Consider the following 16794-nt stretch of genomic DNA (forward strand, 5'->3'; position numbering starts at 1 on the left):
TCCTATGTCTGTAACCTGCTAAGTCTATTCATCTAGGCAAAAAATTATGTTTATTAAAATGTATGTAAAAAATACAACCTAAATAGTGCATTAAAACAAAATCAGTAAGATAATGTAAAAGAAAGGTGGAAAAACAGCTATATAATGTATCTTTAAACAGTAAATTAACTGTAAAATACTGTGAAATTAATAAAAAAAAAAACAAGTTCAAACTGTATTTTTCATTAACAGTACAAAGCTGTAAATTTCAGCGACAGTATAATAATGTTAATTTTACAGTAACATAAAGGCAACCCTGCTGCCAGTTCTTTACTGTTATTTTACTGGGAAATTCTTAACAGTGTACACTGTAAAAAACATTTTTTTTTACAGTTTTTTTCAAGAAATTTTACATTTTTTCTCCGTATTTCAAAATGACAGAAAAAATTAAAAAAATTACATGTTTCATTTGTGATTTATATGGAAATGGTCTTAGATTTACAGTATTTTTTGTAATCACAATCGTAATTATCTGTATTTAAGCTTTTCTTGATCATTTTTAAAGATCATTATTCTGTTTTCTAGAGGTTTATGACTCTATTTTAACAATTCATTTATGTTGGAAGAAAAGGATTTCATGGAATTCTAAAAATATTTCTTGTAAAAATATAGATTTTTTTTGCAAAACTTCTGAGCTAATGTAAATTTGGGCTTTTGCAACGTAAAATGACATGTTTCATTTGTGATTTATATGTAAATGGTCTTAGATTTACAGTGTATGACTATTCTTACAATAAATATATGTTGAAAGTAAAATTTTTCTTGTAAAATTAAAGTAATAAAGGATAATTATGTGAAGATAATTACTGTTTTTTTTTTTTTTTTACAGTTTATGTATGTTAATTAACGGACAGTATTTTTCAGTTTTTTAACAGCCATTTTCTGGCGCCACTGCTGCCGGAAAATTTCCGTCATTTTACACTTCTTTTTTTTACAGTGTACGTTGCAAAAGCCCAAATTTACATTAACTCTCAGAAGTTTTGCAAAAAAATCTGTATTTTTACAAGAAATATTTTTAGAATTCCATGAAATCCTTTTCTTCTAACATAAATGAATTGTTAAAATAGAGTCATAAGCCTCTAAAAAACAGAATAATTCTCTTTAAAAATGATCAAGAAAAGCTTGAATACAGATAATTACGATTGTGATTACAAACAAAATACTGTAAATCTAAGACCACAAATGAAACGTAATGTAATTTTTACATTTTTTTTTCTGTCATTTTGAAATGTAAAATTTCTTGAAAAAAACTGTAAAAAAAAATGTTTTTTTTCTTACAGTGTAGTGATGAATGAACAGAGGCTGTGAGTTCATCCGTGTGTTTGGCGCTCAATACGCGGTGCGTAAAAACGCGCGCTCATGGGTGAGGACTAGTTTGGAGAGGCAGAGAGGCAGGAGGACCAGAGAGCACAATAGGACGACTCTCTGCATCCACAGGTTGCCAAGCGACTCTCTCCTCTTCTCTCCTCCTCTCTGAGCATCTTATAGCAACCCGGACCTACCTGAGAGTCCAGCTGGTGGAGGTGAACCATTAGAGGAGTCGTTTGGATAAAACGCTTTCAACTTGGGCTGCAACATAGAAGCTGCAAAAATGGCAAATCCACAGCCTTGGTTGATTAGAACCTGCCTGAGCAACAATTTTATTGCATTGCGCAGGACTTTTCTGCCGTAAAAACATCTGAAAACATCTGGTTTCTTCCGAGGACTGTGCGATTTTATTCGAGACCACCACCATGCCACCTCGCTGCAGCCGCACCACTGCGACATAATGGCATGTAGGAGCGGCTGCTGCTGCGGCTCCGGTCCGATAAACGAGGATAACGCGCGGTTCCTGCTGCTGGCGCTGTTCATCATCGTGTATCTGCTGTGCGGCGCCGCGGTGTTCTCCGCGCTGGAGCAGCCGAAGGAGCGCGAAGCGAAGGAGCGCTGGACGCAGAGGTTCGAGACCTTCAGTCAGAGGTTCAACCTGAGCAAGAAGGACCTGAACAACTTCCTCAGGAGCTACGAGGAGGCGAACGTGGCGGGGATCCGCGTGGACACCATCAGACCAAGATGGGACTTCACGGGCGCGTTTTACTTCGTGGGAACTGTGGTGTCAACCATTGGTGAGATGGAGAGACGCGTTTAAAAAGCATGTGTGAAATGCAGTTTTCTCCGTTTGATAGGTCGTTTTTTCCCTGAAAACATTTTTAAATCCACCATTTAATATCTCGTTTGTTGTCTTACACAGTTTTCCTTCTTTTGCAAACACTTTAACAAGTGAGATTTTCATGTTTTTTGCAAAAAAATGATAGTTTTACCAATTATTAGCATTTTCTACTCTTTAATATTACACATGGTCCTGTTATATCACTGCAATATTGTCACTTTGCAGTCTTAAAGTGAGTTGTACTAGAAGACCTGTGCATCACTGAAAATCTACCGCTACTTGTGATGTGAGAATCATGAGATTTAAAGGTCCCATATTATAAAAAGTGAGATTTTCATCAGCTGACAGGAGGTACACGTGACCCAAGCTGTTGCCTAGCAACGCAATTCTGTTGCAATTCCGTCGAAATGCGCTAAAACAGAGCGTTTAAGACAGAGGGTAAGTACAGGCATATTCAGGCAGACAGTATGAGGAAAATAAAGACTATTTTGAACATTACGGCATGTAAACATGTTCTAGTAGAAACCCAAAATAAAAGTATGAACCTGAAAATGAGCACAATATGGGACCTTTAAGACTGCAAAGTGACAATAATGCACCTGAAAACATTTTAAATTCCACCATTTAATATCTCTTTTGTTGTCTTACACAGTTTTCCTCGGTGTCAGTATGACAGCAGAGATACAGAGCCGTTCCTCGGAACAATAGCACTGTTCTACACATGCAGTGACAATAATCCTAGCGACCTTTTGTTGTCAATCCCCCTGATTCGTAGCTGCACACTCTGTTTCTTTTCTTCTCAGTACCTGATAGTGATGTTCCAACAGCTGTGATTGGAGTGAGTTGATTCGTGATAGTCGACAGTCTGATTAGATGGGAATCGCCATTTAAACAAGACTTATGTTGATGAAGGACCAGACTGTATTGAGTTCTTAACTGAACACATTGCGATTGATGGGGGCTGAGAAAAAAGAGAGATGATAGCAACTTTGATCCTGTGATTCTTCCCACGATTCCTAAAGCCACTGACAATTATCAAGATGAAAATACATATTTTCCCATGAAATGGATTGTTTTCCTCTACACTCTGCTAGCGGCCATTCTGCACTTTCCTGAGACCTCTGACAGAGTAGTAAAGACGACATCCTGATTTTTAACCGCAAAACCTCATCAAAGGTTTCATCAAGTAGCATTCATGTATAGAAGAAGCATCATTGTTCTGAGTGACATGAAATAAGTAACGCAGACAGCATCAAATTGCTTTGACATATGGCTCCACAATCAATAACTGCACTCCTACAGGGTGCATTGGTTCTAACGGTGTACGGAGTGTGCCCGTTGACCTATAACTGTCACAAGACCGCATCTATCTCTGATCTTCTAAATGACAGATGCATCATCATGAAATCACGTGATATCATCATTGCTGTAACGTCCTATAGAGATACTGTATACTGTAATACCCCACTTGCTATTCTGTTGTCTGATGTCCACAAACGGAGAGATTTTCCATTATTTAATTGATGTAAACTCTCATCAATTTAAGCGATCAGTCTTCAAGCTTTTCATCGTCTTTTTATTTCACACTCTCATCTCTCAGTTTTTGAAGTATGTGTAGAGTTTAAGGGGAAGCCCCTTACAAACACATCATCATTGTGTATCCTCAAGGACACACTACTGTGTGTGTCAGAGCTTGGATTAAAACATGTAAGTGTGCAAGAGATGTCTTCCTGTATGCGTGGTCAGTACATATGCACATAATAAGTCCTCATGCTTAGAGTTCCACTGACATACATACCTGAGTGAACAGCAAAAAACATTTCATCACTGTGCATCAATCTATGCACAACAATTTGAATTACTGTTCATAGATTGGTTTACTTTCAAATTGAAAGAAGTAGTTTGAAAGTTTAGGAAATGTGCTTATTCTGAGATGAGAAGATGAGAAGATCATTACCTCTCTCATGTATCTGTTAAATAGCTGTGTTGCGAAGTGGGAGGAGGTATCTCGGACGGTGCTATGCCATTGTTCCTATATGGTCCATCATTCCAAAACCCCAAAAGCTCGAAAAATGGCCCATTGGACCGAAAGCCCATTTGTCCAGCAGCCCATTATCCCGAAAACAAACAGCCTACGCCAGTTGTTCCGAAGCCCATTTCTCCGAAAATACACACTCTCCCTTTAACAAATAGAAGCACATGGCTAATTATTATGCAGAACTACGTCATTGGAACTTCCTGGCCGCAATATTTTAACCCTAACCATAATCTTTTCCTAAACCTAACCAAGTAGTTTTGTTGCCTAAACCTGTGGAGATTTCTATCAGAAAGGCTTTCAGAAAGCCCTGAAGGCTAACTTCTCCCACGTGCGTAGCGAAATCGTGACGTCCGATCACGTCATTCTGCATAATAATTAGACAAGTGCTTCTGTTTGTTGCACAGAGAGTGTGTATTTTCGGAGCAATGGGCCTTCGGAACAACTGGCATAGGTTTTCAGGATAACGGGCTGTTGGATAAATGGGCTTTCAGTCCAATGGAACATTTTTTTGACTTTTGGGGATTCAGAACAATGGGCAGTCCCCTCTCGGGTGACCCTGGTCTCAGAAGTAAAAAGTCCCATTCATTCTTCCCATAGACAATGTGAGGTGACCCACAGTTGGAGCACATCTGCAGCTTGGATCGGCATGAAAATCTCCCAGTTGAATCATCAGTACAAAAGCTTAACAACTGTGTTAGAAAATAAATAGTTCTTTAATAAAAGAAATAATGAAAAGTGGAAGGTACAAACCTGTTCACATAGACATTAACTACACCTCCCAAGGTGCATTTTGGCAAGAAAAACCCAATCACACTCAAAACTGCAAAAAGAAGGCTATTTTTGGGATTCTGGGTCGATTTTGCAACCATGGCGATGTGCTTTGTTCACAAATTCAAGACGAAGCGTTTTGAATTCCCTACACATATTGGACACTGAGGATCCTTTTTTTGAAAATAATTTGTTGGGACATTTTTGCTTTTATTTGACAGAGGACAGTGTAGAAATGTGTGAGGGCGAGACAGGAATATGTCATGCAACAAAAGGTCCCAAGGCTGGAATTATATGGCATGCGCTGTAGCCGCTCGGCTACCAAGGCGCTCCACACGGAGGATATTTTTAATCTTAACGAAAAATTTAAATTGGATGACAGTATGGGGAAAAAAAACTTCTGGAACCAACAGCTATTTCCATTCCCACTTCACAACTCTTTAAGGATACAACTGGATAGGCACAAACGCTGGAAATGGGGGGAAACAGCTAGTCTGGCTCTGTCCAAAAGGTAACAAAATCTGTCCACCAGCACCTCTAAAGATAACCAATTAACACACTATATCCAGTATGTTTAATCCGTACAGAAAACCAAAGTTTAAAAACGCTAAATTGTGTTTTTTTGCAGAGGGGACTATATTCTTGAGTTTACTGACAATCCCATAGTGACATCAAGATTTCAGGGTGATGTGACGTGTTAATTAGTGAGCTTTAGAGGTGGAAATGTGGGTTTTGTGGGTTTACCTTCGGTCAGAGCCAAGCTAGCTGTTTACCCATTTCTAGTCTTAACCGTATTTAACAGACAGATATGAGAGTGGTATTGACCTTCTCATCTAACTCTCAGCAAAAACGCCAATAAGCATACTTACTAAAAAACAAACTATATCCCTTAAATGTTTTTCTTGAGTGACTGAGATCACATTTGAGAGAAAAAAGTCAGGACTGTGTAGTCCAACCTGACCATCACCCCCATTAACATCAACCATGTTCAGCTTTTATGCCTGACATGGATGTCATACTGACACAGTGGCACACCATTTTCTCTTCCTTTCATGTACGATGTATTTTATTAAACGGGTCAATTGACTCATCAACATCCCATTCAACCGAGCTCACGGAACTAAAAGGAAAGAAAAACACGTCCATAAAATCCATCCCATTTGGCTTTATCGTCGTGTTCGGAAGAAAACTCCAGCTCAATTAGCACCTTGAGAGCAAATCCGAACGTGGAGGCAATCAAATCCTGTATAAAAATCCTCTCCGTGAGTTTTTCACAACACGAGATACAGTAACATTTATTTTTCTAGTGAATATGGCTCTCATGTCATATTAATTCACAGCTGCTGCTGCACGCCACAAAATATGGTGCATGCAAAGATGTGTAATCGCCATCCAATTTACAGTATGTCTTCAAATTTTCCAACAACGTTACAACTGTAATGAACTGAAAAGGGAGAACAGACGGACAGAAGGACAGACAGTGCCTCATTGAGCTTTCAGTGTTAAATGAGGGATGAAAAGGATCACTGAGATGGGTGCAGTCGATGGAAAGACCTCTCAGTTTGACTCCCATTTCATTCATCTGTCAGTTCACAAGAGAAAAAGGAGACACAAAACAGCGTCTCAGAGTAAAAACAGCTTAATGGGTTCTTCTTATCTTTAAAAACGATTGAAAAATGATCAAATTGAGATGTGAAAGGGCCCCCAGTCTGTGACTCGCCAAATAACTGTAGGGAATACAGTGAAATGTTAGACAAACCGCCACTTTGGGATTGATTGCTGTTATGTGCTCGGACTGAAAACACCTCAGCTCTTAAAGTAAGTGAGTGACAAAGAGACAGAGAGAGAAGGAGAGCACGTCACCAATGGCAACCCAGCGGATTGAAGCAGTTGTGTGAGTATATTTTTCCCTTAGAAGAAGAAGAAGAGATCAGCAAGCTAATGAGTCACCTTTGTTAATGTCAGAGAATATGTGAGTTTGGTTTAAAAAGCAAATCAAAGCAGCTGGAGGAAATGGAAACACTCGTCCTTTCTAGAAATGATCCATTCATTTAGTTATTTGTAAGTGTGTGTGGGTTAAGTTTGGTAAGTGATGGAAATGCTTTTATGTTCAATTATTATTAAGTTCTCTACTTTTATTCAGCGACACTTGCACCCGCGAATGACAACTTCAACTTCGTTTACACACCACTAATTGCTTTAACGCATTAACGCAACTTGCGATTTTTGGGTTGTAGTGGGCTCAAAGATAGAATGAAGATACTGTTATCATATGAAACTTGAAAACCTAAGGATCCATTTGTACCAACCATGTTATACTAGCTTGTCACCAAGGAGGATAAATAACGCTCCAAACTTAGACTAAATTTTGGCAAGGAAAAACTGGCATGGCCATTTTCAAAGGGGTACCTTGACCTCTGACCTCAAGATATGTGAATGAAAATGGGTTCTATGGGTACCCACGAGTCTCCCCTTTACAGACATGCTCACTTTATGATAATCATATACTGTTTTCGGGCAAGTCATAGTCAAGTCAGCACACTGACACATTGACAGCTGTTGTTGCCCGTTTGGCTGCAGTTTGCCATGTTATGATTTGAGCATATGTTTTTTATTGTAAATGCAGTACCTTTAGTAATATTTGTCATTGTATTGTGTTGTTAATTGATTTCCAATAATAAATATATACATATATTTGCATAAAGCAAGCATATTTGCCCATTCCCATGTTGATAAGAGTATTAAATACATTTTGAACAGATAAAAAATGTGCGATTAATCGTGATTAAATATTTGAATCGATTGACAGCCCTAGTTCAGTCATTCTTGTAATACTACTAGTATTACTACTTATTGCATAATGTCTTTGTGTGTATATCAGGATTTGGGATGACCACTCCGGCCACCATTGGAGGAAAAGTCTTTCTGATGTTCTACGGCCTGCTCGGCTGTGCGGCCACCATCCTCTTCTTCAACCTATTTTTGGAGCGTGTCATCACCGTCATCGCCGTCGTCCTCAAGTCCTGTCACGAACGGCGCCATAACAAAGCTGCGCTCCCACAAAACGGCCGGCGAGGAGGCGGAGCTGGGGGAAGCGGAGGAGGAAAAGGAGGAGGAGGAGGAGGAGGAGATCTGGCTGGCTGGAAGCCTTCGGTGTACTGCGTCATGCTCATTCTAGGAGTGGCAGCCATCTTGGTGTCCTGCTGCGCCTCGCTCATGTACTCGGCTGCCGAGGGCTGGGGCTACCTGGACTCGCTCTACTTCTGCTTTGTGGCCTTCAGCACCATCGGTTTCGGAGACATGGTGAGCAGCCAGCGGGTCGTCTACGAGGGCCACGCCACGGCCGCGTATCGGCTCGGCAACTTCTTCTTCATCCTGACCGGCGTCTGCTGCATCTACTCCCTCTTCAACGTCATCTCCATCGTCATCAAGCAGGTCCTCAACTGGCTGCTGAGGAGACTGGAGGCGCCCTGCCGCTGCTGTTTCCCCAGGAGGGGTCACCACCCGCACCGGCACCCACGACGCAACGTGGTGGCCCCGGGCCACCTGCGCGCCCGCAGGGACCCCTCCATCGAGACGGACGCCATCAACGAAAGCGAGACTGACAACGGGCGCAGGATGTCTGGGGAGATGATTTCCATGAGGGACTTCCTGGCAGCCAACAAGGTGAGAGCTTCAGGGCTGGAGCAGACAGCTTGTGTGACATTCCACCTGTCTAATGGAATCACATGTTAATATTACACGCAATATATCCAGTTATCTCCTGGAGTAATTTGATTGAACTGCTCACATGAGCAGCAGAAAGGACATTTAGTCAATAATCTTGTTTCCCTGTAGTCATGCTTACTGTAGTCATTAACTTCTTATTCACCCTGCTCTCCCAGTCATCTCCCTCATCATAAGCTCAATTCAATTTTGAATGCTCTATTGTATCTTTCCTTATGAACCGCAACATACATGCAACATATCATATCACGGCCTGTGCGTATACTTCCTATTATTGAAATCAATGTTAAATTGTCTTAGTTATTGTCTAAATAGAATGAAGATACGCCAGATCAAAAATAGTTTAACAAAGGTTACATACTGTGATTCATATTTCGATAGGGACTTCCTGTATACACATGCCGGGTAAGCAGCAGTTTATTTTTTTACTGCTGTTTTCTAGGCCACATTGATATTATGTGTTAAATGCATCTGAATACCAATGGCCTTACTCCATTGCTGTCGCCCCTTCACCAGCCCTTGAGGCCACTCGGAGGCGTCAATCATCCATACATTTCCATAACTGCTACCCTACCTTTCAGACGAGACGAATGAGCAGCGTGAACTGTTGAATGTCAAAACCGCGCTCAGTCACCTCAGGATTATTCTAAACCGAGGAAAAAAAAAAAACGGAATTTTCACACCTGATGATTGTTTTGATTAAAAAGCCTGAAGGTTTCGACTGAGAAAATGATAAGATGTGATGCTGCAAGGATGGGAATAAACTGGTTTCTTAAACCATTAGCACAAAAGTTAATGTTAAGATGTAGACTTATAGACTACTAACACTAATATCTTAGATACCTTATAGGTGTTACATATGGAATTCAGAGCATTTCTATTGCCTCCACACGGCTCCCAGCATGGCGACGACTGAGCCGACGGCTCACAGCTAACGGTGCTAACAGTGCTAACAGTGCAAACAACAGCAGCAGTGCTGACAGAGCTAACAGTGTTTAGCTGAGGGTAAACCGGAGGCTGGGAGCTACGCTTCCGCCGTGGTGACGTCATATGAGAGCAGTGCAGAGCGGCGGCCATGTGCTAGGCAGTAGGGCAAGCTCACATGCACTAAAAGCATGCGCTGCCGGCCCGGGTAAACAAAGCATGGAGAAGCTTGGATTACACAGAGAGAGAGAGTGACTTCATTCTCTACTCAGGTAGGCATTGGGCATCATGCAAGAACATTTTTGTATTCTTGTCTTGACTTTCTTTTGCTTTTTTCGTACTGTGGGCTCATACGAGTGTGCCACGTCAGATTCAGCAAACGCTCCCAACTTCAGATAACGGTGTACATGACCTGCGTAAACATGATGAATGCCACCTGTGCATAAATGAGCACGCGTTCATGAGAATTGTAAATTAGCATATTTAGCGCCCCAATGATACCATATAAGGCTACGTGTCCTGCCCCATTCATCTGTTTCTGCCAGTAAATCAGCACGGCAACCTGCTCTCTTCTAAAGTCAGCGCCTGGTTACACTTCCTGTTGACCTTGTTACTGTATTTACAGAGGCAAATTAACTTAATTCAATTAGTGCATAATTGAAGTCGTTTCGAGTTTGAGATATTTTAGCACTATGCAATAGCATCAATGGCCAATTTAAATTAATGATGAGATAGTTAGGCTATATTATTATTGTGAAGTGTAATTCAGATAAGAATTTCACACTAAAAGTTGCTTCAAAGCAATGAAATATACAATCCATTAGTTAAAAACATAGGTTTTGATAACAGCAGACTAATTGCACATGACTCCAAAGACAGGTCTGGACCACTCGTAAATTTGTTCGAACATAAGAGAAAATTCAAAATATGAGAAAATTGGTGAATGTGAATGTGTGTTCTGCTAAATCACTCGTACAAGCCACATAAGATCAACTCTGTTCGTACGAGTGCTTCTTGCATGAGTCCCATTACTCTTCTATATCTTTACAAAGCAAATAGTTGTTTTATGCTATATTAAAGCTCTGGATATCGTATAAAGCACAATAGTGTGTTATTATGCCTCAATGCCATTAGTTTGCTGACTAGAATACGCATAACGCTGATTAAAAGATTGGACATTTACAATACTTACAAAAGCCGACACAATTGTTCCTGTTTGAATTCAAAGAACTTGTTCAACGTTTGATCCAGCTTCAGAACTGGCTGATCACTTCAGAGTCCTACATGAATAGCATGTAAAGTCTGAGAAAGTGGCTTTGTACATATTGTTCTTGTGGAGAGAGGAATAAGAGAGAGAGGAAAGGTAGGGGTGGAGGGAGAGAGATGGAAATTAGAATAATGCTATTGCACAATGTGACACACTGCATTTTTTCAATCAGGTTCAATCAGGGACTGCTGAACTTTGATGATCTGTAGATAGACTTAAGTGGCAACATGAAATTAGTTATAGTAAGTTGGGTTGGTGTTGCACTCAGTATAAAGAATTTATTTCATTCCAGTAAGCTGTCTAAATGCACAGGGTGGAATAATTCTTACAAACAGTTCTGTAAATACTGAGTCATCTTACAGTCTCAGTCAGAGGTCCAGACATGAAGATGAGGTCATCGGTTCAGGGTTGTCCTCAGCACAGTGATGTAACATCTTTATGCAATTAAATGACTTTGAGATCATTTTTAGGTTGAAGAATTAAGATCATTTAGAGAGAGGTTAAGGTGAGTCAGCGTTACTCCACATCCAAATATATCCTTCACATCTCTCGAGGTTCACATGCCCAAATTTGGGGAGTGACACTTGAGAACACATCTTGGTAAATAATAATAATAATAATATAATAATAAAAGATAGCACTTTCTAAAACGTAACATACCACCTGGTTATTAGAGACCACAAGGCAGCTTATTCAAACATGGCAACTCAGGTACAAATATGTTTATTTCCAATATTTCTATTCAGTATCCAAATTAATTTTTACCTGTAGTACTTGAGTTCAGTCTCGACTCCACTTTTTTTAAAGACTTGCACTCGTCTTGGACTTGTGCCTTGTTGGACTCGGACTTGTCTTGGTCTCGGGCCTTATTTGGACTTGGACTTGTCTTGGTCTCGGGCTTGGCTATGGAGAACTGATCAAGTAGTTCCTGGCTGCTGATTTGGGATCAGTTGCACAGAACATTGCCTGATTCTAACAGTGTTTCCCATATATGCTGCATTCAACAGCAGTGCAGCTCTGCTGCTAAAAAATATCCCCATACACAATTTGGACCGCCACGGCAAAAAAGCAAACTCTAGTTCTATCTATCTATCTATCTATCTATCTATCTATCTATCTATCTATCTATCTATCTATTTATCTATCTATCACTATACATAGCCTATTAGCATTGGACAGACACTATTGCCTATTATGGCCTTGTACAGGACTTGATTTGCTCTGGTCTTGGACTTGACTTGGACTTGATTAAATTGGACTTGACAACAGCCCTGGTTGAGACATTTCACTAAAAATGAAAAATGTCCATCTCAAAATGGGGCCAGAGTAAAAGTCTTACCAAAGTACAGTAGGTCTGGGGGCTTTGTATGTCTGTACAAAATTGATCATCATCCATTCGATTGGTGGACTGGCCTACAGATCGACGTAGAGTCATGCTGCTGGCGTCGCTAAAAATACCCATAATTGTGCAAAAACAGCTCCATTCCATTTGATTTAATATTGATTAACACATGTAAAACAGCCTTACACCTCAGCTGTGCACATTCTCTTCTCATTCCGAGTCGAGTGACAAATGAAAGGGAAAAGTTGGCATGTGGGAGAGTAAATATCTGGTTTCTGTCAGTCACACTTCTGTATTTGTCATCTTTGTTCCCATATATCGAAAAACCAAAGGAGAGGGAAAAAACACCATCTGGTCGCCTTATATCACACCTGTGAAATCAGATGTGCCTGCTGCCAACACATTGTATTAATCCTTGTTTTCGCAGGTTTTCGCAGGTGCGTGTACAACACTGTACCCAACACAGACGGCAAATATTTCCTCATCTGTTGATTTCTTTATCTCTTCCCCTTCCTGCAGGTGAATCTGGCTATTATGCAGAAGCAGCTTTCGGAGATGGCCATCGGGCACCCGCGCCAGTCCAGCTCCAGTTCGCGCCAGAACGGATTCTCAGGAGGGGTGGGCGCCCTTGGCATCATGAACAACCGACTGGCAGAGACAAGCGTGGACAGATAGGGGAGACTGAACCCTTTCTAAAGGTTACAAAAGGCTGAGAGGTGATGAGACGAGGAAGGACACTGAGGACTGACTTCCTGAAGACTTGGGTGGTGCACAAGACTGAATTTATGACTAATTCATCTTTTTCCATCGAAAAAGCAAGCTGACCCCCAGCAGTTATCCATTTCCTGTCAAGAACATGGCTACATGAAAGATGCATGTATAGCTGGCTGGAGTCTCACATCTGGACAAGACTCAGTGCGCCGGAATGTTTCCCCCCATGAGGATTTCAGTTTCCATGGCGATAAAAAAAGGCTGCCAAGAGCCCTTGTATCTAAGCCTTATAAACATGATGCACTACATACTATTTCACACCAAACTGCCACTTCCACTCATCTATTGTACTTGACAATACTCACTATGATTTCCGCCCACGTCCATACTGTGTCTGACATGAAAATAGCTTTAATAAAATGTTTCTTGATTTCGTGTCAAACAGTCATCGTCATGTAGAAATCCCAATTCATGGATAATTGAATGTTTACCTTTAATGCACAATTTCACAATTAGACTATCAATGGCACTCTCCTTCATTCGTGACTCAATGTGACAAATGTTTCACAGCCTTATTATATGCCATTCAGTAGCCTCCGTCTTCGCAGTGCTTTCATTCATTATCACAACAAATAGAAGACAAAACCCCCGAAAAGAACCTCATTACAAAACAAACAGACCTATCTCCGGCTGAATGGGTTGTGTTCGGAGTCCGAGATGAAGCCTATTATATGTGAGACTGCTGTTTACTTTGAGGTTTGTTGCACATTATCCAAGCTCGGATGCAGACATGAGGACATTTTCACACCCTTATGTTGTACTACTATCTCTTTAGGTGGTTGGTATTGATGCAATGAAACGAGTCACTCCAGGGCTTGTTATTTGATTTTAGCTCGACAGTGTTAGGTTTTTGTTTTTCCTGTAGTCTGGATTCATCGCAAGTGCAAAAAGGACAAAAGACAGATTGTTCATAACATGCCCGCGGAGTGATTGACTTGGGTGAAACCTGCAAGCAGCCGAGCGGGAGGACCACTCGTGGACACTGTATTATGTTTGATCTAGTGAGATTGTATAGGCATCTTCATTCTCTTTATAAATGCATCTGAGAGGAAACTACAGGTTGAGAATCTTCCTCTGACGTCACCAGCTGAGCTTTGGTGGATTTAATTAAAAGTGTGTCGGATTTCCAGAGAGCAAGAGAGACAACCCTACCAATACCAATAAAATGGCAACGTAGCAAACCTGCACAGAAATAAGGCGCTATGATATTTTTGTACAAGGTCGGCATGATTTTTTTTAAGGATGATTTCCAATGGTTGTAAGAACGCTATATGTGTGAGTCATTTGTTGCAAAATCCTTTTCAGTTCACGGCACAAACTGAGAAGAAGGAGGTGCGATTCCAGATGGCACACGCATTAATAAAAACATATGCAGCGTGAAGAATGCATTAGTATGAAAAGAAAGAAACAATTTAATTGAATATTTGCTCTACACCCCTCCCTCAAATGGCATTTATTTTTTTTTTGAGGATGTTACACTCCAGCCATGCATGCAGCTTTAGCGCACCCGGTACGACTGTTATCAGGCCATTAAATAGGCGTAATTGGTCGCTATAGAAAGGCGAAGTCCCGCCCCTTCCGTTGGACCCCATGGGACCGTATTTCACAGTCTTATACTTCAACACTTTTACAACAGACTGCGACTTTCTTGCCTTTTTAATAATTATCTTTTAAATTGTCGAACATCATATGTACGATTCATGGTGCATTCAAATGGAATAATAAAAAAAATTGTCTCTCGCTGTTGACTACCGTTCCCCATGGTTGCCTTTCTATAAGCACCATAGATGTGGGTCATTAGGGGCCTACTACACCTTCTACGTTGTAAAACTTAAAGTGAAACTTAAAAGCAACACATTGTAACACATACAATTAAATGAAACGTTACGTTTTGAAAACAAATAAAATGGTTTCTTTAGGTTTAGGCAACAAAACTACAACTTCTTTAGGTCTAGGCAACAAAAACACTTAGCTAAGTCTAGGGAAAAACATTGTGTTTTGGCTGTGTAAACTGCAGCGCCTGACTTTGACTTCTGCTCCTGTCATAATTACTACGGTCGCTAGAGACCGCTGTCGTGTTCTTTTATACCTTCTTTTGGCGATCTACCATATGAATAGATGATAAAACCTACTAATGGGTGTAGTAGGCCCCTATTGACCCACATCTATGGGGCTTATAGTGACCGATTACGCCAATTTAATAGCCTGACAACAATCTCATTGGCTCTCTGCCTCAGTCTTTTAGCACAATATTATGTTTGTAGCCCTGGAGTAGAATTTTATGCTAGAGTCTTGTCTCTTAAACATATTCTGCTTGAAACATTAAAAAGTCAGCTAGAGAGAGCCTTTTCAAACAAATCATTGAGCTAAAAACTGACAAAAATAACACAAATCTGGCAGTCTCCACTCTTTGCTATGGAGACAATCTCCCCCTCAGACGGAATAATCTGATACACAAACTGCAAAGATGTTGCTTTGCCATTGCCAACGCTCATGCACATGCACACACACTAACACACACACAGACACACACACTCAAGCGCCTAACACACAAAATAGCCTAATAGAGAATCAGAGAATATGTCAGAGAAGCTGTGCCTACACAGATAATAATAGCTTTGAACAAATGCTCGTGTGCTCCTGTGTGCTCCTGTGTGTTTGTGTGTGTGTGTGTGTGTGTGCACGAGTTCATATGAGTGCGCTGCAGGCGAGACTGGACAGATGCGGACATACAAAGGCTCTTTGTTAAAGTTCTTTTCTGAGTCACGGCAACTCCCGGAGAATTACTGACACCGCTGTCGTATCCACTGCGTTGAGAACAATTTGAAACACACTCTAATGGAACAGTCCTGTGGGATTTGACAATGTGGTTTTATCCTGCTGTGCTGCTGAGGTGTCTCAGTGTTACACCACCATTCATGGTTCAGCAGGGAATGCACTTCATAGGTTTTGTTATTATGTTCACAAAAAGGTGTGAAAACTGTGTGTACCTGAGCAAAGATGCATGTGTGACACACACTGTAAGCAATTTTGAGAATAAAAGAAAGTGGATGTATTTTCTTATGACTATGACATTTTTGGGGTAAAAGCAGTGAAATATATCAGGGCTGTCAATCGATTAAAATATAAATCACGATTAATTGCACGATGTCCATAGTTAATCGCAATTAATCACAAACGAATCACTTTCTTTGATCTGTTCAAAATTTACCTTAAAGGGAAATTATAGAAGTATGTAATACTCTTATCAACATGGGAGTGGGCAAATTTGCTTGCTTTATGCAAATGTATGTTTATATTTATTATTGGAAATCAATTAACAACACAAAGGAAACATTCATTTAAACAACCTAGTGTGCTATTTTAATGAGTTTAGACTGTGAAGTCAGTATACACAGACAACTGTGGAAGCTGAACTGAAAATCGTTCAGTTGAAGATGTGATGCCATCAAACTATACTTTTTAGGTTTACGTTTTATTTTATTGTACAGGAAATTTCCCAGTAGTTGTTCCATTATTCTTTCTCGTATCTCCACTGTTCAGTTTAAATGTAACCTACAATCCATACTCCAAACAGTGGTGGACACAGGCTGTCGGAAGGGCAGGGGCGAAACAAATATAAAGGGCACAGAAAATGTTCTAGCATCTAGGACAGCCTATATGGCACTGCATTGCATCTTTTAAATTTAAGGCCACCCTAGTAGGCACTTTATCACGTTTTCTCTACTGGAAGGGCACCGTAGAGGGCAATTTAATATGAAATTCAAATT

At 40.4% G+C, this 16794-nt stretch overlaps 1 protein-coding gene across 1 annotated transcript; it reads left to right on the forward strand.

Annotated features, from left to right (window-relative positions):
* Window positions 1–1450: 1450 nt before the first annotated feature.
* Window positions 1451–14914, forward strand: LOC119476953 (potassium channel subfamily K member 13-like). Its single transcript, XM_037750642.1, has 3 exons — window positions 1451–2144; window positions 7876–8660; window positions 12773–14914. Exons 1-3 carry the CDS (start codon window positions 1808–1810, stop codon window positions 12926–12928), a joined length of 1278 nt encoding a protein of 425 aa, XP_037606570.1. The 5' UTR covers window positions 1451–1807; the 3' UTR covers window positions 12929–14914.
* Window positions 14915–16794: the final 1880 nt, after the last annotated feature.

Source organism: Sebastes umbrosus, chromosome 18 (genome assembly GCF_015220745.1).
Source record: "Sebastes umbrosus isolate fSebUmb1 chromosome 18, fSebUmb1.pri, whole genome shotgun sequence".
Classification (NCBI taxonomy): Eukaryota; Metazoa; Chordata; class Actinopteri; order Perciformes; family Sebastidae; genus Sebastes; species Sebastes umbrosus.